The sequence below is a fragment of the Aspergillus welwitschiae genome (assembly GCF_003344945.1).
Source record: "Aspergillus welwitschiae strain CBS 139.54b unplaced genomic scaffold BDQ94scaffold_39, whole genome shotgun sequence".
In the NCBI taxonomy this organism is placed as follows: Eukaryota; Fungi; Ascomycota; class Eurotiomycetes; order Eurotiales; family Aspergillaceae; genus Aspergillus; species Aspergillus welwitschiae.
In genome coordinates this window covers 79,487-99,525 of record NW_020798733.1, presented here as the reverse complement: position 1 = coordinate 99,525, position 20,039 = coordinate 79,487, and the positions used below count along the sequence as shown (strand labels likewise).

Here is a 20,039-nt window from a genome sequence, read left to right as displayed (position 1 = left end):
ACGCACTATCCGCAGCAGCTTCACCTCAGCATCTACAAGACAGTTCCTTGCGTTCCTCCACCAAATTGGGCACCATCATGCTAACGCACAGATAATTGTCTGCAATCCTGCCAGAAATGCCAAATCCGGCAAATTTCGGACCCGGCGCGATGATCACGTCGGTTATCCTCGTCTCCAACATCTCCAGTCCCACCTCGCTTATCACCTCCATAATTGTCCCCTAGGTCACCAACCGAGCACATATGAGTTCTGCACCGACGGAACTGCGGATCTGGTCGTCGGACCTGTCACTTGAGCTTGCCCCGCAGTCCTGTTGGAGGCTTCGAGCACATTGTTGTCATTTGGGCGCTTACTGTACCGTCCCTTGGGGGTCATCAGGCCAGAAAATATGCAATCAGGAAATCCATCAGACCACGTGGTGTGCTCACGGACACTCACTGCTGAGTAACAAGCAAGCTCCAGAGTAAATTTCTTTCCCTTGACTTGGAGACATCCCAGTCATCCCATGCCAGAGATTCGGCTTTGTCGAGCAGCTAACCACCTCTTCTAGGGTATTCGGGGTGACTCTGAAGAACGGAGATCAACGGAAACCCTTTCCCGAGAAACCGTGGCTAACCTCACAGACCAGAGGCAAATCTCCACGTGCAATGCTACTGCAGTTGGCCTTGGACCTGGATCCTTACTTATCAGCTTTCAGATTGGGACGCTAACAAGGTTTTGAAATAGGAATAGATAGCCATCGAACATACAACTTCCTTTGCCCCTGAGCTGTTAGCAACCCAGACATTCATAAACATCACAGCCGCTTTACCACTACAGCCGCGAATAATCCCTGACCTTTGCTCCTAACATCTCTCTCAAGCGACCATCGACTCTCCCAAACATATTCACCACGGCCTCCTTGAGCGGCTCGGGAACCTCAGCCAGCGTCTCAGCAACATTCGCAATCCACTTTCGCCTTTCCGTCTCATCAAAGACCCTATTCCAGAGGTCTCGTGGCTGAACGAAGTCTTCCTCATCAACTGATATCTCATTCTGGCCTAACGCGAACGACAGAATCCGCTCATTGTGTCGTACCTGGGCGTTGCTGCGACTCGCAACACCGGGAGAAAGCGAGCTGCGCACATAGTTTGGGTCACCGCCATAATTCTTCGTTACTGTGGCGAAGCCATCCCTCTCATAGGGCGCGTAGACAGGACAAACAGCGCGGTTAGGCGGAAGCTGGGTGTAATTGACCCCAAGGCGGTAGCGCTGAGCATCGGGGTAGGCGAACATGCGGGCTTGTAACACTACATAAAGCCAGGGATATCAATGCATGTTACACAAATCCGCAGATAGGTATGCTCGAGCCAAGGGAGAGAGAGACATGACCAACAGAAACAGAAACAGAATCACGATGAAGCAAATCAGCAAGGACGCAATGCACACTTACTTGGATCAGGCGTGCCAGCGATCCCAGGCACCATATTCGATGGCGAGAACGCCGCCTGTTCGATCTCGGCGAAGTAATTCTCGGGCTATTCCCACATTAGCGTACGACATTCCACCCCTCCTCCCCAAAGCTCTGCCCAGAATTAGCAAACAGATATGACTTACATTCTTATTCAAGGTCATCTTGCCCACTTCAATGAGCGGGAACTCCTTATGCGACCAAATCTTCGTAATATCAAACAATCCCCGTCCGAATTCCTCTGCCCTCTCAGGCTCCATAATCTGCACATACAGCTTCCAAACAGGATACTGTCCCCGTGCAATAGCATCCCACAAATCCAAGTTGTGGAAATCAGCATCCACCCCGGCCATCCGGGCGGCTTCTTGTCCAGAGAAATATTTCCCCTCGAGCTCAGGCCGGAAATGGAACTTGCAGTAATGGATGGTGCCGTCGGGGGATACGAGCTTGAAGGTGTGTACGCCAAAGCCGGTGACGGATCGGATGGAGCCTGGAATGCCTCGCGAGCCGAAGAGATGGAGCAATGCGTGGACGCTTTCGGGTTGGTTGGCGTGGAAGTCCCAGAACTGTGGTACCCCGGAAGGTGGAATGGTTAGTTCTTGGGTGGTGGGTAGGGGGAGATGTGTAAACAAAGGGTAAAAGACATACCATAGTCCAATCCGGACGATTTGTGGCAGGGTGGCGCTTGTGGCTTCTGTTCAGGGAAGGGAAGCGGGTAGGGTCCCGGACGAAGAAGACGGGCTGTTATCATCACTTAGCACACAAACACACACATCTCCTATGATCCCTTCTTCCTATAACATAACAAGGTACGTATACATACAATGTGGTTTCCCACAATATCATGGTTCCCCTCTTCGGTGAAGAACTTGACCGAGAATCCACGCACATCTCGCACAGTATCCGCACTACCCTTTTCACCACCCGTCGTGCTGAGACGAAACAAGACGGGAGTTTTCTTCCCGATGCCGTTGAGGAACTTAGCGGAGGTTAGGGACGATATGTCGTTCGTCACTTCGAATTCCCCCCATGCGCCGGCTGCTTTCGCGTGGACGACTCTGCAGAGGAACGGTTGATTAGCTTAGGTTGGGCTAGAATAGGGAAATAAACGGTGAAGGAACGGAAGGTACCTTTCTGGGATACGTTCACGGTTGAAATGAGCCAGAGTCTCGAGGAGAAGAGTGTCTCCTAAGGTTGTGATGCCTCCGCCGCCAATGGTAGGCAGGGTGGTGCTCACGGAGGGGTCAGGGATGGGTTGGCCTGACTGGGTTAGAACATAAAATTGAGGGTAGGGTCGAGGGAGGGACCTTCTGCCAGGGTGTAGACTGGTCTGGACATGTTGAGAGATGTTTAGCGATCAACTGTTCTTGAGGTTCAAAGTATAAGAGTTCTTAGAAACTGCTGCTTTGATCTGTCTGTCCAGCAGTTGCTGGGCAGCCCGTATATATATTGCCAGCAGCCGCAGATTGTGACGTCCATGGTGAATCAGCCAACTTAGACCTCTTCTATGTCTCAAATGAGTCAATTCTCCAATTCAATGCCAGACGAGCAGCATCCAGGTGCATACGATGGTGAGGGGAACTATAGACAAGGAATTGATTTCCGGCCAAACTGAGGAGTATTTTTTGCAGCTGGTGGTGGCCGAGCCAATGCCGACCGCCGGTCCGAGCCATTGCCGACCGGTAGCCGAGTTTCCCCCTCGCGCGTGTTTTGCTTTCCCCTCAGAGGCTTGTTTCCCCCTCTTCTTGTTCTCCAATGCTGTCGTCATGGATTGAGGACCGCAGTGGCTTACAGTCTGGGAGTTGTCATTTGAATGATTGACACTGCATAACCATGGATGGGAAGAAAATGGCGTGGTGATGCCAATTGACACCTTTGACAGCTGGGTTCCGTGGATGCCGCATTGCCGGTCAGGGTCTGCTACTTTACCCTCACAAGTCACAACAGAAATGTCCATGCTCAATTGGCATTGGGGTGTCCCCCGCATGAGGGGTAAAAAAAAAATTGATCAAGCAAAACACGATCCAACGTCTAGACCTTGGAGATCGGATCTACAATGCCATCGCAGCTTCAGTAGAACGGTGGGCCTCCCCTCACCGGGCGCTGCCGAATCCACTAAGCCCTCTCAGGCACCGAAGCTGCATGTTTTTCGACTATACGGCGATGACTCGGATGTCGGCAGACGTAAAAATCATCTCAACGATGAAAATATTGAAGATACTGGAATATAAATACGATGGATGCATCGCTTTGTGATGCTCCCTTTCCGTCATCATCATCACAGCTCATCGCATCGCATCTCTACTGTTCTTTTCTACAGTCTTTCATCTAAACATCATCTCGTGTTTCAATCCCATCCATCATCATGGCAATGGTATCTAACGGCAACGAATACGACTTCATCATCGTCGGTGGTGGTACTGCAGGCAACGCAGTAGCTGGTCGCCTCGCTGAAAACCCCAACGTCCGTGTCTTGGTCGTCGAAGCTGGTATTCCCAACCCTGACCAGGTCGACGAAATTACTACTCCCTCCAAAGCCTTCAACCTCCGAGGAAGCAAGTATGACTGGGCCTACAAGACCACCATGATCAAGCGCGACGACTACGAGCGTGTCGAAAAGCCCAACACTCGTGGCAAAGCTCTTGGTGGAAGTTCTTGTGCCAATTACTTCACCTGGATTCCCGGCTCCAAGCCCACCTTCGATGACTGGGAAGCCTTTGGTGGCCACGACTGGACTTGGGACAATTGTGTCGAGTACCTCCGCAAGTGCGCAACCTATCATGATGATGAGAAGCTTTACCCGGCCGAGCTGAGCAAGATCGGCACCGGAGGCCCCGTTCAGATCGCCCATGCCGACTTGGTTCCGGAAATGCAGCCCTTCCGTGACGCACTGACCCAAGCGTGGGTCTCCAAGGGCGAGAAGCTGACTGAGGACATTTACTCCGGTGAGATGCGCGGTCTCACCCACTGCGTGGACACCATCTACAATGGCCAGCGCCAGGGCAGCTTCCTCTACCTCAAGGACAAGCCGAACGTGACAATCCTCTACGGAGCCCACTCAAAGCAGTTGATCATCGACCCCGTCACTCGCATCTGCTCCGGAGTGACCGTCGTCAGCGAAGCTTACAACACTGAGATCAGCGTCTACGCCAGCCGGGAAGTGATCCTCTCCCAGGGTGTATTCGAGACCCCCAAGCTCCTGATGCTGAGTGGAATCGGCCCAGCCGCAGAGCTAGCCAAACACAACATCACTCCCATCGTTGAATCTCCCCACGTTGGCCAACATCTTCTCGACCACCCCATCGTGCCCTTCGTTCTCCGCCTCAAAGACGGATACGGTCTGGAAGACCACATCCTCCGGCCCGGCCCCACCAACAATGCAGCCATTGCCCAGTACAAGAAAGACAAGACAGGTCCCATCAGCTCCGGACTCCTGGAACTCGTCGGCTTCCCACGCATTGACCAGCGTCTTGAGAAGTACCCCGCCTACCGCGAAGCCAAGGCCGCCAATGGCGGACTGGACCCCTTCGGACCAGCAGGACAGCCACACTTCGAGCTCGACTTCGTCGGCATGTTCAGCACCGCCTTCCAATGGCACTATCCCGTCCCGGAAGAGGGCAACCACATGACTGTGATTGTCGATTTGCTGCGCCCCTTGTCAGAGGGTGAGGTGACGCTCAACAGCTCGAACCCATTGGTGCAGCCTAACATCAACCTCAACTTCTTCGGCAATGACCTCGATATTCTGGCCATGCGCGAGGGCGTCAGATGGACCTATGACCTCTTGACCAGTGGTGCCGGCTTCAAGGATCTCGTCGTGTCAGAGTACCCATGGAAGATGCCTCTTCAGTCCGATGACGAGATGAAGCGCGCTGTTTTGGATCGCAGCCAGACTGGATTCCGTAAGTCTCCACAGTCCTCTATTTTCATTGGGCCTTGATACTGACTAAAATTACGACAGACCCATGCGGTACTGCCCGTCTCTCCAAGAGTATCCATCAGGGTGTGGTCGACTCGAAGCTCCGCGTGCACGGTGTGCGCAACCTCCGCATCGCAGATGCGTCTATCATTCCTGTGATTCCGGACTGTCGGATCCAGAACTCGGTGTACATGATTGGCGAGAAGGTAAGTCATCATTTCCTCTCACGGACAATTTTCAATGTTGTCAGGGCTAACGAGTATCCAGGGCGCGGATATCATCAAGGCCGACCACAAGGATCTGTACGAGTCGAAGAACATCCCGTACTTTGTTCCGAGTCGGTTGTGATTACGTCAGGGTATCATGAATATGGCTGTGATATGAGGGTATTGGGAGATTGTATGGATGGATATTGGTGATATGATAGCTTTCTGCATTGATCTTTAGTCCCTACATTATGAATCGATTTGAAGTTGTGGCAGTCTTTACGAACATAAAACATTGTTGTACTCTATACATCTAATAATGGAACTAATGATGAAAAGAATAAAGCTAAATATAATCAGATCTGACATCCCTTCCGACTCCAAAAGTTCAGCGACCTGGTCAACATTCCAACATCAAGCGGCACATATTTAATCCCCGGCGCATCTCTCAATGCCGCAACCGTATTGGAACAATCATAACGCGTCGTATTCTTATGCATCTCGAACCATGACAACCCATCCATTACTGTCTCCTGCAACAGTGACATCAACGGCTCCAACGGGTTATCCGGACCAGTCCTTTCCTGCAACAAATGCACCCAGTCCCAATATTCCACCAGGCCAACCGGGTATCCTGCCTCATTGACTATCCGATACGTCTTCTCCAGGTCGACAGAGTCCGCCTCATCAGGAGAAACCAGATTGTACGTCTTGCCGAGATTGCCATTATTAGCAGCGATATGCAACATCGCATCGCACACATAATCAACAGACACATATTCCATTCGCTGATTGTGCAGATGCGGAAACGCACCGACCTGAACACATCCCCTGATGAACCGAGCAAAGAAATCATCCAGATTCCCACACCCCTGCTCGACATCACCTAAAATAAACCCAGGACGGAAGATCATAGCTGCTAGACCATGCTCGCGTGCCCGCCGCACCATCACCTCCGAGACCCATTTCGTAGCCGCATAGCCGAGCTCATACTTCAGTGCATGAAGATGCGGTTCCAGCGGGCCGTCTTCAAGGACCTTCTCAGTGCCGAGGACGTGGCCTGTTGGCCCGAAGATGTCGATACTGGACATGTACATGAACGCCTTGCGGCGACCTGATGTAGCTACTTCCATGACGTGGCGGGTTCCGAGGATATTAGCATCGTAGTGCGCGGCATATGGCTCGAGGTAGTTGACTTTAGCGGCGAGGTGGAAGACCACGCTAGTCCAATTGGTCAACCAGGTGAACATGTCCTCGGTTAGACCGAGGTGTTTCATGGTGATGTCGCCGTTGAGAACGGTGAGTTTGTGGATGCAATGCGATGTTTTGTCCCAGAGGTTATAGCGCTCGAGCACGGCTTGTACTCTTTCGCTGGCCGATGAGCCGGATTTGCCTCGCACAAGGCAGACGACTTCTTTAACTGTGGGCATTTCAAGACATCGGCTGAGGAAATGGGCGCCTACGAACCCTGTTGCGCCTGTGAGAAAGATGCGGCCCTCTTCGGCGGCTTGCCAGTTGGGGACGGCGTGGAGATCGTCGGCTGTGTGGGCGTCTGTCATCCAGCGGTCGAGGTCGTCGGTGTTGTTGTTTTGATTGGAAATGTTGATGAAGTTGGCTAGGTCTGTTAATCGGGGGTTTTCGTACAATGTGCGCATGGAGACGCTGTTTCCAAATTGCCTTCTGGTTCTGGAGACCATAGCAGCCGCTTGAAGGGATAGTCCTCGAAGAGTGGAAAAGAAATTGTCTTCGTCGTTAATTTGCTGTTGGCCGAGCAGGGATGTCCAGATCCCTCGGAGGATGTTGACTGTGCTGGTAGGGTCTTCATCTGTTGGGTAAGTGTCCCGGATATTGGTGCATTGGGCAGCATACTTCTTCGCTAACGCCTTGCGATCGACTTTTCCGTGGTCTGTCAGGGGATAGTGTGGGCAGAAGGCAATCTCCCGCGGCACAGCGTAAGCTGGTGCTTTCTGCTTGATGAACTCCAGCATGTCTGTAGCTTGAATGGTGTTGGTAACAGCCGGAATGAGAAACGCAACGAGAAAGGGTTCGTCTTCGACGGTTTCTGGCTGAATTTGGCACACTGTCGCGGCCAGTAACCGTCCACTACTGAGGAATAACTGCTCGATCTCACCAAGTTCGACGCGGAAACCGCACTGCTTGACCTGCAGGTCTACACGGCCGACGAACTCTAGCAAGGTGTGATTGTCGGGACGCCACTTGGCAAAGTCACCTGTTTTATAGAGCCGGTACCCTGATTTATCGACGAAAAACCGCTCCTCATTTTCCTTGGGACGTCCAATATATCCTGCTGTTAGGCCAGGCCCACCTAGGAGTATCTCGCCAATGCTTCCGGGCTCGGTAATGATATTGAGGCTGTCATCAGCAAGGAAAAGCCTTGTATCCCCAAAGGGCGTGCCAATGCTGATACTGTTGTGGTGGAGGTCTTCGAAAGTGACCGAATGCATAGTGGACACGATCGTTATTTCAGTAGGCCCATATGTATTCCATAAATGCTGAGGTGGATTGGGCGACTCGAGGACAGCCTTCATGCTGGCCATATTGGCTACTTCGCCAGCAGTTAGGACATGTCTCATACCAGTGAACGCACAGGGGCAAGCTTGTGCAATTATTGAAAACAGCGAAGTAGTCAGGAAAGAAACAGAGATATGTCTTTGCGCAATGAAACTCTTAGCTTCCAACGGATCCGTGATTACTGGCCGCGGCACCATGACCAGCGTGGAGCCTGACATCAAAGCAACGAAGATTTCAAAAATTGACATATCAAAGCCCGGATTGTTGAATACGCTTACACGGTCCGATGGTAGAAGAGGCGTAGCTGGACTTTTGAACATGAGGTGGAGGATGCCACTCTCAGGGATCTGGACAGCTTTTGGCTTTCCACTGGACCCTGAAGTATACAGGATATGACTTCGATAATCACAATTTGGTAGTCCTTTCAGTTGCACGCGCTTAACACTAGCTGTCTCCGGTCTGACTGGCTTTGTGAGGGGGTGGTATTCTCCTCTGATTGGGATGATGACCATGCCATTGTCGATGTCCGGTCTATGGTTGGATAGGATGTACTGTGTTCCGACATCGCTCAGGAGGTTCATCAAACGTCTATTTGGGATAGAGGGCTCCAGGGGGACACATGTCAGGCCCGCCCGGATGACAGCCAGCTGTGCAATGATGGTCTCGATGCCTGCCTCTTGCAAGATGCAAATTGGCTCCTCTGGAGGTAGGTCCAAGGTCTTCAGAAGGGATGAGATACGCTGGACTTCACGGTCGAGGTCTGAATATGACCATTGGTGTGCTCCGTCATCTATTGCAATTGCTCCCGGATTGATAGCGACATTATGAGAGAAAATAGAGTCCATGACTCTGCTCCGTGTGTCCGCCGACAAAAGCCCTGTAGGACTTGAGAGAAGTTGAGAGAATTGTCAATGTGTCTGTAGAATATCTCTAGTGAAAACAGCGATTCCTTTCGTGCATTCCGGCCATATATAAGATACCTTATCACTTTATCGGTAGTTAGCATCAGATGAAATCAACATCACGTCTGACAATGCGCGCATCGTGACGAATTTCGAACGCTCATCATCTTGCAAAGTTGACTTGGACTCAATTCCAGCCTCTCAGATCGCAACTGATGCGCACAGATCGTTATTACTCCGAGGCGGATGTTCCTGTTAGTGTCAATCGTCGGACTGATAGGCCAAACCGATACCCCACGAGGAAGGTATAGCTAAAAAAGAACAATGTTGTGGCTGAACTTTATGGTGACAGGTTCCCCTTGTGGCTTGGTAGAGAACCATGGGTGTCTTGCATGAAATCATGAAACAGCGAGGATTGAGTTTCCCTTCCCGGAAGGAACTCGCCACGTACCAACCAACCTGGAAGCTGCTTCGCAAATATTCCAGTTTAACGTTGCGTTAGAAAACTCTCTTTTGCTATGTTCCTCAAGGAGATTAGCCCAGCGACCGATTGTTTTTTGGGATCTTGATTACCTACGATCAAAGCAAGATTCTCAGAAACTGTACTATTTTTAAGATAACCAAGAGTTGAAAACGACGCACTATAACCAGGCTAGCAAATACTGCGGTTCTTCCCATGGATGCTGTTGCGGGTGATCTCTCCGTCATAAACAAAGCCTAATGTGGCGTCAACTACCCCCCAGGGATCGTCGATTACCCGCGGAGCATTCCTTGTGAGTTTTGCTTGGTGTCCCGTGGGCACCATTTCAGCGCGTAAATGCTCCTTGTGCAAACGTCTGCTGAAACGCTACAATTTGAGGCAAGCATGGAGATAGTCAGATACGAAAGATACCCCTAAATGCGAGTAATGCATGATCCGCGCTTTTCTTTCGGCCGCCGCTATGAGAATGAATGGTCTGTCATGGCAAATGCCGACATTGAGACAGGTGCAGTTTAACAAATAAGTAAAAAGACCTCTTCACTGGCATTATAACTTTGCTTATTCCTTGAAAGTGTGATTGACGTGAGAGGCAGTTTCATGATATGCCTGTGCACAGCACTTCATTGTCCGCAGCTGCACGCTGTTCTATATTCTAATGCAGCCCTCAGGATTTCTTTGTCCGGTTAACTGATTATCGAAGGTCTTTTCCGCTATAAACTATGATATGAAAAATTTAACCCGGAGCAGTTCAATGTACATATAACTACCCTCTTATGCTCTTCTTATCGAGCATTCTTTAGATGTCCAGTCTATTTCCATTTTGCCGGAAGTATAACTTCATGCATTCTCTCTGGCTTATTCCTTCAATGAAACAGACTGGTACCATGGATGAAGTCAGCTGCCAGCTGGGAACGCTCCCCCGCGAGATATTATGGCGGTGTACTCATTATCTGGACCCTTTATCCGTCGTCCAGTTATCAAGCACTTGCAAGGATCTTAAGGCGCTCCTACGAGAGAGATATTCCTGGGCGGCATTTCAACATGCAACCACAGAACTTAAGTATTACGTTAAGTCTTGGATTTCTCTCTGCCCTCAATTGTCCGGAAATCCCCGCCCCACCGGGGATATATGCCGACTTGCTACCCCCGAGGACGCCCCAACAATCGCAATACATACGTTGCCTCGAATACAAGCCGTTGTTCTGAATAATCGCCGGAGCATTCTTGAGGCTTATATTGACGCAGGCATCGATCCCGATGAGATAGTAGTAGGACGCGGATGGGGATCGCTATTGCTTATAGCCGCTATATCTAACAACACTGAGATGGTCGAGTTTCTATTTGAAAAGGGAGCCAAACCCCGGCGAAGTTATATGTGGTTACCATCAGAATCGTCTATATTGGATGAGGTGGCGTGGTGTAACGTTCATGAGAAGCCGGCAGAGAATTGGGAGAAAACAGCTCTATCGTTCCTTGAGCGCGGCGTCATTTTTTCAGGCCTCCACATGGCTAAAGAGCTATGCCGCATGCCAAACGCCCCACATCTTCTTGAGGTTGCACTCAGGAATGGTCTGGACATCCACCGCACATGGGAAAGCAGATCTTTGCTACACATTGCTGCTAGTCGAAATATTCCTCATCTGATGAAGACTATACTATCCCATGCACCAGAACAAGTGAATATTCATGAGATCGTTCGCACAGTGGGAGGATACATCGAAAGACAACAATCGGCCCTAGACATAGCAATTTCTGAGGGTAAGACGAAAAACGTTGGGTTTTTACTCAGTATGGGAAGCAAACCAACCTTTTATTCCCTAGAAGTTGCAATCCGGATAAGCAATAAAAAAAGCGTCTTTTACGGGGATGGAATAGAAGAGGTTGCAGACATTACAGACTGGTTTGCATGGAAGCTCCAATGGGTCGATTATGTGCATATAATTGCAAGCAAGCTTGACCTTGACAGCGAGGAGGCCGCTTTGCCACTTGAGCGGATTTTGCATAGTGCTTGGGGGTCGGCTCAACAGGGAAATGAAGAGGATGGAAGATTATATCTGTCTGTTTTATTCAGAAAGATGAGCTTACGTACCCGGTTACTCTATGCGGGTCTAATTGCGTTTGAGGCTTATGAAGATAGCTTGACTGCAGCAAAAAAGAATATCGAAGAACTCGAGGAACGTTTTTATCAATTGAAGTCCCAGTGGTGGCAGGTTTGGAGGTGCAAGGTATCGGGAGATAGGTCTATCAACCATGAAAAGCTCGAGGATATTAGAAATAATGTGGAGGAACTCGACATTGAAAATGAGGCGAGGGTATTCGAGTATGTTCTCGAGAACGTTGAAAAGCGACTCGAGAACGTTGGAAAGCGACTCGAGGATGTTAAAAGACAAGTGAAAGGACTCGAAGACATCCTGGAACTGAGGAACGAGGCTACCTTGGATTCGCCATAGAGGCTTGCTGATATCTGCGGTTAATGAGGGGGTTTCTTTTGAGAGAAGTTCCAATCTTACTAATATAATGGCGATTTTCTTTCGGACGAAATTGACGAAGACTAAGTATATAGATTTTTATCGTTGGATTTACGGTTTTCACGTTTACTAGCTGTCCCTATAAATGTTCAAGGCAACGTAAGCTATCATTTAGGACCTTATGTTTAGACTTCACTAATACGTGAGTGACAAGATGAATTCAAATACTAATGTATGATATCTAAGATGGTATGTTTCAATATATAGACGGACCACGAGCTGTATCCATCGTGACCGCATAAGCGAGCTTTACAATAATGTGTACAATGATAGAGAATATACGTCAAGGTCAGAACCCCAGGAACAATGTATGGGAGCCCGAGAACGTACTATCAGCTGGGAGAAGCATTAGTTCTACATAAATAACCCTAATACCTGGTTAATCTTTTTTTTCAGACGATTTACGCATTCATTATGTTATAAACTGAAAGGAATCCTGACACGTAATTGTCGATGCCGGCAGTATCGGTGGCTGTATCCCTTATAACGCCGTCCCGGGTCTCTCCGCCGCTTGGTATATCCGTGTGTCGCAGTAAGGAAATAGCAACCCTGAGTAAAACGAAGCTTCGGTAGCTTGCCAGCAAATTTGTCTTCTGTATCTCGCCCATATTCCAAACTGTGGAAAGTATCGTACACATGAAATTATGCATCAAGATACTCAGGGGTTAACAGTTAACAACAGAAAGATGTGAACTGGAAGAGCTTGGGAAAAAGAGCATGGGGACCATATGGTCAGTTACCTGATTTCTTTGTGCGTCGGTGAGAGAAAGTGATGAAAGAGCATCTTATCCCGCAGGAAGATCCCTTATACATTGTACAAGGGAGATGTCCTTATGCCAATATAGAAGATGGTGTATTTTGGTCCCAGCTGGATTTGTATTTCTACTATTTGATTTCTATTATTTGTCCGCGCAACTTGTTTTATGTACATCCGACGGATAAGGTCTTACAAAGGGATAAATGCTTTCGATCGCGTACCCACTCTTTGAAATCGTAAAGAGAGCCACGAGGTCACCTTATTGCAGGAGATCTCCAATATGATATGTGGCTATTGCTGTACTTTGAGGTATTATTCAACACACCTACAAGGGTCATCTATTATATTTAAGTACTGACTTGGTGCTCCATCTAACACTCGCTTCGAAAGCCCATAACAAACCCACTTATACATATATTCTGCGGATCGAGCCTTCACTCGTCTGAACGTCATATCCATCACTCACAATGTCAAAACCCCGATGTCTTCTTTCAGTTTTGCCTGTTGAGTTGGTCTTTGAGTGTGTGCAATATCTGGACACCTCGTCTGTAGTCCACTTATCGGGCACCTGCAAGAGGCTCAACTCAATCCTCCGTCGCAACTGCACTGAGCAGGTAACTAACCATGCTTTGGAGTATATTACCGTTGAGGCCTGGAAGGGCTTTGGGGGCAAGGTTAAGTTAGATGCTGATTCCATCAAGGCACTGCTGAGTCGGGCTAGACACTCAGGGATCTCGTTGTGGGGTACGAAGAATGGCCATTGGGAGGACGAACATCGAGATTTTGTATACTATTTGCCTAAAAGCCGTATCGAAGTTGTCATTTCGTAGAGGAGGAATAGCTGTTTGGAGTCATACTTGTCAGCAGGTCTTGATCCGAATATATATCTACCTGGCTACAGAGATGAAAAGGACGACAAGGACAACAGCGACAACAGCGACGACAACGGCGACAACGGCGACAACGACGTCAATTACAATGGTCCAAGTTCACTGTTGCACAAAGCTATACATTACAAGGATGTCGAAGTGGTCAAAGTTCTGCTGCAAAACGGTGCTGACCCCAGACTAGCTTGCACCAGAGGCGGCCCACCAGGTACTCTGGAAAGATTGATGAATGATACGTGGGGTCCCTGCCCACTAATGGTAGGGGTTCTCCTGGATGCAGATGCCCTACTCGTTTCTGTCGAATTCGCTACCAAACTATGCCAGATTGGTGGATCCACAAGCTCGTTGATTGAGCTCGTATTGAATAAGCATCTAGACGTTCACTGCACATACTCCGGAGTCATAAGATTCACATTGTTTACCGATGCGACAATACTACATATTGCTGCTTCCGAGGGCGATCCTGATCTCCTGGAGGCGATAATTTCTCGTGCACCAAACTTACTACAGGCCAGTGTGATGGGGATGACCGTTTCTTCAGGTACGCGCCCGCCTCCTGGTCCACGCCCTGTCCCGAATGGCCAGTCTGCGGAAGGATGGTATGACACATACCTACCGTTGAACCTGGCTCTAAAATCACACAATGCAGCGAATGCCAAATATTTGCTCCAGTGTGGAAGCAAGACCGATAGAGCCTCATTTGAACTTGTGTGGGAGGACGCCTGTGATTTCACCAAGTTTACTACGGATTGGGTGGATATTTTGAAGCTTATGGCAGCTAGGATTGAGTTCAATTCCCCGGAAGCTATCCCAATGATCCAAAGATGTATTGATAATTTTTTTCATCCAAAAGCTTCCTGCCATGCAAGGTTCTTCCAGAAGCTTTGTTTACCGCCGTTTCTCGGTAATATGAGTCTTCGTACCCGTGCCCGGTACCTTGACAGGTTTGATGTCCAAAGTTGTGAGGCGCATCTCGATGAATTGAGGTATATTATTGCCTGGTGCGAGGTCGCTCTCCAGAACGAGATACATTCGGAAGGGAAGCTTGGACTAGGCGCAACAGATGAGACAACTGAGTGTCTTCCAAGTTTGTTGGCGGGCTTTAGAGAACATGAGCAGGCGCAGCAAGAAATAGTACAACTGTTGTGGGAGGCTATGCTTGAAACGTAACCACCAAAGAATCTCAGCGGGCTTGGTGAGGGATGCTACAATGACCCTTGAATTTTTACTGATGAGCTGAGAACGATATTCGGATAGTATAGATATACAGTTACCGTGTATGTGGAATCTGTTTATTTGAAATGCCAAATTATTTCCGTCAAGTTGGAGCTGCTGAACCTTTACTGGCTACAATGGTATTTTTCATTTGGAGCAATGCCAGGCTTTATAGCAGCATACATGAACTTTCTCAGCCTAGCGGTACATGGAGCAACACACATGCACATAGATATGGAAAGTGACAGTCGCAGAATGGTTCAATATCATATTGGATGTGGTAATTTTCAGAAGGTCGGCTGCACTATCGCGAATTTATCAAGGGAATCTCTACTGGCTATAGCAACAGATTATTGTTATTGTATTTTGAGTTGAATGAGGGGTATTAGCTATTCAACGAGAGCCGTCCGTACTACCATAATGTATATGCCAGCAAAGCTCGAATTAACAATATAAACTCGACTAGAAATGCTTATGAAGTTAGTTCTTCCCACCTTCAGTTGAGTCATTATCCGTAGATGTAGTTCCTTCTTCTAAGAACACATCTGCTTTGGTAATGAGTTCTCGGTAGTCAGGAGTGGCAAACCCCCCACAAACATAAATGGCTGGGAATAGCATGCACAATATCCGGTGACCCTTCAGGTTATCACACTCTCCATAGTAGGCGTGGTTTAACTTGGTTTCTGTATTGGAAGGATCGTAGACCTCTACGATATCGCGCAAGTTCCGGAATTCCACGTAATGATCATCCATTGAGAGCTTCACAGAGAGCTCCGCGGCTTTAAGATATGCTGCATCCAGTATTCTCTTGGAAAACTCAGCCTTCTTTCCGTCCGCACGGGGTCTAAGGAGCGGTTTCAATAGCTCGTGATCCAGAACTTGCGCAACCATTGCTTCGACCATGAGTTTTCGGCGTGACATCATTCTTTCGGCGAAGTCGTTCGGGCGATCCATTACCTTTATATTGCAAAGACGGGCTGTCCATAGACGCCAGGATTGAGCCAATAACGCTCGCTGGCCATCTATACAAGATTGTTGGTTAGCAATGAAACCGCAGATGAAGGGAGGACCACCTTACCATTGTCAAAATCCTTAAGTAACTCAAAGAGTACAGTACCGCAGTGAGTCGCCTCCGGTAAGATTTCCTCGTCATACTCGGTACTTTGTCCTGGATGGGGGGCTATATACCAGAAGGGGTTTCTGAAGAACCGCCCAAGACAATCTTTGACAAGAAACATGGTGACAAGTTCGAACCCAAATACAGGACCCAGCTTGACGCCAGAGAGTATTTCGCTCATGTCTACTTGAGCGCAGTAGCCATCCAGGCTTGTGACGAGGTTTTTCTTGTAGCTCTCTGGAAGGCTTCCCAAGACCGTGGTTTCTTCATAAGCATAATTTGCCGCCCAAGTTTTCAAGGAGAGAAACATTCTGAAAAACTCTTCTTCATACATCTGGTCTGACATGCAGCCCCAGTCACCATGTTGGGCGGCCAAATACTCGTATTTGTGCAGTGTGTCAGCTGTGATGGCTTCCATGTGGCGGACACCTTGCTTCGCATGCTGGTATAGTTCCCTGATCTTTCGGTACTTTTTATTTCTCTTTTTATCTTGCATGTTCCTTCTTTGGCGCTGTTTCTTGGTTCTTTGGGGTTGTTCAGTCATCTTTCGATATTGTTCCTTCAACTTACGGCACTTGTCCTTCGTCTGTCGAAACTTCTCTTGAGCCCTCTGGTGCGCTTTCTTCAGCGCATTGATCTCATCAGGTGTCATTGACATAACATCAGTCTTAGTATCGCAGGCATCATCTGTCTCAGAGTGATAAGCATCGCCGGTCTCAGTCGGATGAGCAGCCGTAGGCCCGGTGGGATCAGTGTCATCCGTTTTGGTAAGACCAGCGTCTTTAGTGGCGGCATCATGGGTATTATCCGTCTCGGTAGGCTGAGAATCTTCGCCCTTTGCAGGATTTGGAAAGCGCGGTGATCCCCGGATTGTGGAGGGGTCCAGCTTTTCTCTTGATGTCCGATACTGTCTCGCACACGAGGGTGGCTTGTATGGTGGGTCTGAAGGGTGATGGGAGGCAGGTTTCTGGACATCGGACTTTAGAATAATATCTGTAATCTGCTGTGGGATGGAAAGGGCAGATGTGAGTTGAGAGTCTTTGTAGTCACCTTGGTGTTCTTTATTCTCCTATCAAATGGTGTTTTTGATGTCATTGTAGGTAGGGACAAATGTGACGACTTTTTGGGTACGAGAGAGGAGAATTATTGGCAGAGAGCAATACAGGTAGGATAAATGAAGCTGCGCGGAAGTATGAAGGTTCGCGAAAGTGGATGGGGAAGGGGAATGGGGGAAAAGTCGCAACCCATGTACAGGGCTAAGATGGGGCATAAGGCTAGACCAGCCTTCAATTAGCCAAACGCACTCCGATTGTCGTACATCAATTCAGCTGGTATTTTCTGGATATTGCAGCGTTTCATTGTTGTTCAATGGGTCAATGGAGTGGTTACATGATCTCAAATCCTAGTCCTTTGTTAGTCAGAGAGGAGAGCGTATAACTACCCTGCCAGTCGCGTTGTCAAACAAAGGAACGTCCGGAACGGCAGGGGTAATGGATAGCTCTTCCACCGTCATGGACTCGAACTCGACAGCAATTCATGTTCGCATGGATAGATGGGGACGAAGGTTAATTTTAGTACTTGTCCCCTTTTTAAACCATCTCCCGTCATCACTTAGAGGCCGAGAGCACATGAAAACTAGTTACCACTGCCCTAAACAATATGTGCACGCAAAACCAGTTGTGGCGAATCAGAACCATCGAATACACGGTCGAACAGAAGAACAAAAATTACCAAGGGCTCAACTTCGGATACAACCATAACAATACCGACTGAGACAGAATTACTTGTCACACCTCTGCCTGTTGTGTAACGGGTCAGCATCACTGGTACATTTGTGACTGCTCGATTCACTCAGAAGGGTTTGTCTCCCCGCCACCATTGTGTAATGTGCAAGATTCCTTGGCTCAGTGCACCTCATGCTGGAGACACATAGCGGCAATCGCATCGTATGACTCCAACTAGGCCTGAAGCTTGATCAGAAGCTATCATATAGAGCCCCCCTTTAAGATATGGCCGACCCCGGCGCCATAGAGAGAATGAAATTCCCCACTCCCCATCAACCTCCTTCCGAGTTAATGCTGTCCATAGCTACCCCAGCTTCAATCATTCTGTTTCTTTGTTCGGACACTCCGATTACATAGTAATCACGATTACTGGGAACGCCGCATCAATGGCTATGTTAAAGACTTGATCACGACCAAAGTTCTGAACCAGTGTGGACTGAATGTCGTTACACCTGCCAGACCGTGCGTGGACTATGTCCTCAAATTAACATGAGACTATGCAAAACTAACGCTTACCAGACAGCCAGCAGTTGTCTATGGTGCCGCAGCCTACGGTCAGAGACACATACTGTCAATCCACCACAGCCCGATCCACATCGGGCTATGTGGTAACAGCTGCACAGTGGAGAAACTCGCACCATACGAGACCCTGTGGACAGTAGAGAGATACGTTGCGGTTAGTAACTTGGATCCTTGTAATGGCAAGTCTACCGTCTTCGTTTTCTTATGTAGCATGGCTGTGCTGATTATGGGGTGTCTGAATGGTGAGAAGTATGACGAGGGCCCGGTGCAGACAGAGGAGCCCACCGAATATTTCCTCAACGGGGCCACACCATCCACCCGTTACATGTCTATCTACCCATCCGACGTTGAAAACCCACCCCAAACCGTCGTGTGTTAGTCAATTAGTCTCCTTGCAGGGATCTCATCTTTCTGATCCTCTTAGGTTTGTTCTCTAGTGATACCATTGACATTTGTTTCGGGGACGTTCCGGCAAAGAAGAGGGAGAACCGAACAATCAACAACCAGATGCAGTATAGGGTTCGTTACAAAGCCACTACCACTTTCCTCTGTATTGAAAACCAGCTTGAGTTTGAGGCAAAAATTGACAATCAAGTGATTGGACGCCTCACGATTGACATTCCGTATTCCTGAATGGTTGTTTTCCTGACATTTACCCACCGCCCCCCCTCTTCTTTTTTACTTTCATAAAACCCGATGTTGCTTTCTATTTTATTTGCTACCAGGTTACTGCATCCAATCTCCTAAGTAAATTGGCGACTTACTCTCGCTCTCATTTGTTGCTTTCGCTTTCATTAGCTACCCAGGGTAATGCCTTAAAAACCAATTGGAAACTTGCTACTTTTTGTCTCTTTCTATGTTGCTTTTCCTCATATTAGCTACTAGGATACTGTACTAAATTTTCTAATTACATTAGCTGCTTTCACTTTCTTTCTTTCTTTCTTTTTTTCTCTATATCGATTCTTTACTTCAACTATCAAGCTACTATATGAAGTTTTTCTAAATCAGATCGGCAGCTGGCTCCTTCATTCTCTCGCTACATTGCTGTTCTTTGTTATAGCTAACAGGCTACTGCACTTGATTTCCTAATCAAATTGGCACAATCCTCTCTCTTCCTCTCTCTCTCTACATGTTGCTTTTCCTTTCATTTGTTAACTTTTTCTTTCTTTTCCTTTTTTCTTTTACTGTTTTTGCCCCGAAATATATAGATTAAACTCATCTATTTTTGTGGGCAAGACGGGACGGCAACTTACTGTAGGCTTACTTGGCATACCTAACTTACTATCACCCTTGAGCGTTGGCTTGACGGCGGTGGCGCGGCTATTATGTAAATGCGCATTGCTTTAACTACTTTTTGTGGTTATGATAGCTGAGTGTTCTGTCCTGATACATAGCTATGCCTGTGTCGGGGCGATTCCATGGGGTGGCACCGTAATTAACATCCTCCGCCATAGCAACGTACTACACCGGGTGTTCATTTAGCAACTTTACACACCACTCTTTTGTTATGGCCACGCCATACAGCGTCCCCGGAGGGCAGTCGTCATTGAGGCCCTTGATGAGTCGAAAAACCGGACTCGACCCCAGACATCCGGATCACGTGATTGACCGACATCGCAGATCGTCCCGATCAATATCCTCCCATTGGCTGGCGCGCTGCCGGATGTCCCCGGAACCGCAAGAGAGAAGCAGCAAACCCTCCGACGATAGTATTCCCCGGCCAGGACACTCCAACTAAG

At 48.5% G+C, this 20,039-nt stretch overlaps 7 protein-coding genes across 7 annotated transcripts; 4 read left to right on the top strand and 3 right to left on the bottom strand.

Annotated features, from left to right (window-relative positions):
* Window positions 1–813: 813 nt before the first annotated feature.
* Window positions 814–2,799, bottom strand: BDQ94DRAFT_182581 (catalase; the record flags this gene model as incomplete). The annotated part of the gene is made up of 7 exons (XM_026774194.1): window positions 2,758–2,799; window positions 2,581–2,710; window positions 2,274–2,508; window positions 2,099–2,191; window positions 1,597–2,016; window positions 1,433–1,517; window positions 814–1,289 (listed from the first exon to the last, which is right to left on the bottom strand). The coding sequence occupies exons 1-7, from the start codon at window positions 2,786–2,788 to the stop codon at window positions 814–816; spliced, it is 1,470 nt and encodes a 489-aa protein (XP_026622109.1). The 5' UTR covers window positions 2,789–2,799.
* A 972-nt stretch (window positions 2,800–3,771) lies between these two features.
* On the top strand, window positions 3,772–5,901 carry BDQ94DRAFT_182579 (GMC family oxidoreductase). Its single transcript, XM_026774193.1, has 3 exons — window positions 3,772–5,352; window positions 5,412–5,575; window positions 5,637–5,901. Exons 1-3 carry the CDS (start codon window positions 3,816–3,818, stop codon window positions 5,715–5,717), a joined length of 1,782 nt encoding a protein of 593 aa, XP_026622108.1. The 5' UTR covers window positions 3,772–3,815; the 3' UTR covers window positions 5,718–5,901.
* Window positions 5,902–5,931: 30 nt separating this feature from the next.
* BDQ94DRAFT_174120 (uncharacterized protein) lies at window positions 5,932–8,952 on the bottom strand (the record flags this gene model as incomplete). The annotated part of the gene is made up of 1 exon (XM_026772282.1): window positions 5,932–8,952. One exon carries the CDS (start codon window positions 8,950–8,952, stop codon window positions 5,932–5,934), a length of 3,021 nt encoding a protein of 1,006 aa, XP_026622107.1.
* A 1,422-nt stretch (window positions 8,953–10,374) lies between these two features.
* BDQ94DRAFT_162279 (uncharacterized protein) lies at window positions 10,375–11,940 on the top strand (the record flags this gene model as incomplete). The annotated part of the gene is made up of 1 exon (XM_026769517.1): window positions 10,375–11,940. One exon carries the CDS (start codon window positions 10,375–10,377, stop codon window positions 11,938–11,940), a length of 1,566 nt encoding a protein of 521 aa, XP_026622106.1.
* Window positions 11,941–13,242: 1,302 nt separating this feature from the next.
* BDQ94DRAFT_174118 (uncharacterized protein) lies at window positions 13,243–14,832 on the top strand (the record flags this gene model as incomplete). The annotated part of the gene is made up of 2 exons (XM_026772281.1): window positions 13,243–13,601; window positions 13,677–14,832. 2 exons carry the CDS (start codon window positions 13,243–13,245, stop codon window positions 14,830–14,832), a joined length of 1,515 nt encoding a protein of 504 aa, XP_026622105.1.
* A 525-nt stretch (window positions 14,833–15,357) lies between these two features.
* BDQ94DRAFT_182574 (uncharacterized protein) lies at window positions 15,358–17,205 on the bottom strand (the record flags this gene model as incomplete). Its single annotated transcript, XM_026774192.1, has 3 exons — window positions 17,045–17,205; window positions 15,956–16,961; window positions 15,358–15,899 (listed from the first exon to the last, which is right to left on the bottom strand). Exons 1-3 carry the CDS (start codon window positions 17,087–17,089, stop codon window positions 15,358–15,360), a joined length of 1,593 nt encoding a protein of 530 aa, XP_026622104.1. The 5' UTR covers window positions 17,090–17,205.
* Window positions 17,206–18,529: 1,324 nt separating this feature from the next.
* On the top strand, window positions 18,530–19,037 carry BDQ94DRAFT_150945 (uncharacterized protein). The gene is made up of 2 exons (XM_026767677.1): window positions 18,530–18,674; window positions 18,725–19,037. The coding sequence occupies exons 1-2, from the start codon at window positions 18,540–18,542 to the stop codon at window positions 18,896–18,898; spliced, it is 309 nt and encodes a 102-aa protein (XP_026622103.1). The 5' UTR covers window positions 18,530–18,539; the 3' UTR covers window positions 18,899–19,037.
* The last annotated feature ends 1,002 nt before the right edge of the window (window positions 19,038–20,039 follow it).

Coding starts and splice junctions, on each gene's coding strand:
- BDQ94DRAFT_182579 (XM_026774193.1), top strand. CDS start 3,816: ATGGCAATGGTATCTAACGGCAACGAATACGACTTCATCATCGTCGGT. Junction 5,353..5,411: donor TCGCAGCCAGACTGGATTCC/GTAAGTCTCCAC, acceptor AAATTACGACAG/ACCCATGCGGTACTGCCCGT. Junction 5,576..5,636: donor TGTACATGATTGGCGAGAAG/GTAAGTCATCAT, acceptor ACGAGTATCCAG/GGCGCGGATATCATCAAGGC.
- BDQ94DRAFT_150945 (XM_026767677.1), top strand. CDS start 18,540: ATGGTGAGAAGTATGACGAGGGCCCGGTGCAGACAGAGGAGCCCACCG. Junction 18,675..18,724: donor CCCACCCCAAACCGTCGTGT/GTTAGTCAATTA, acceptor TGATCCTCTTAG/GTTTGTTCTCTAGTGATACC.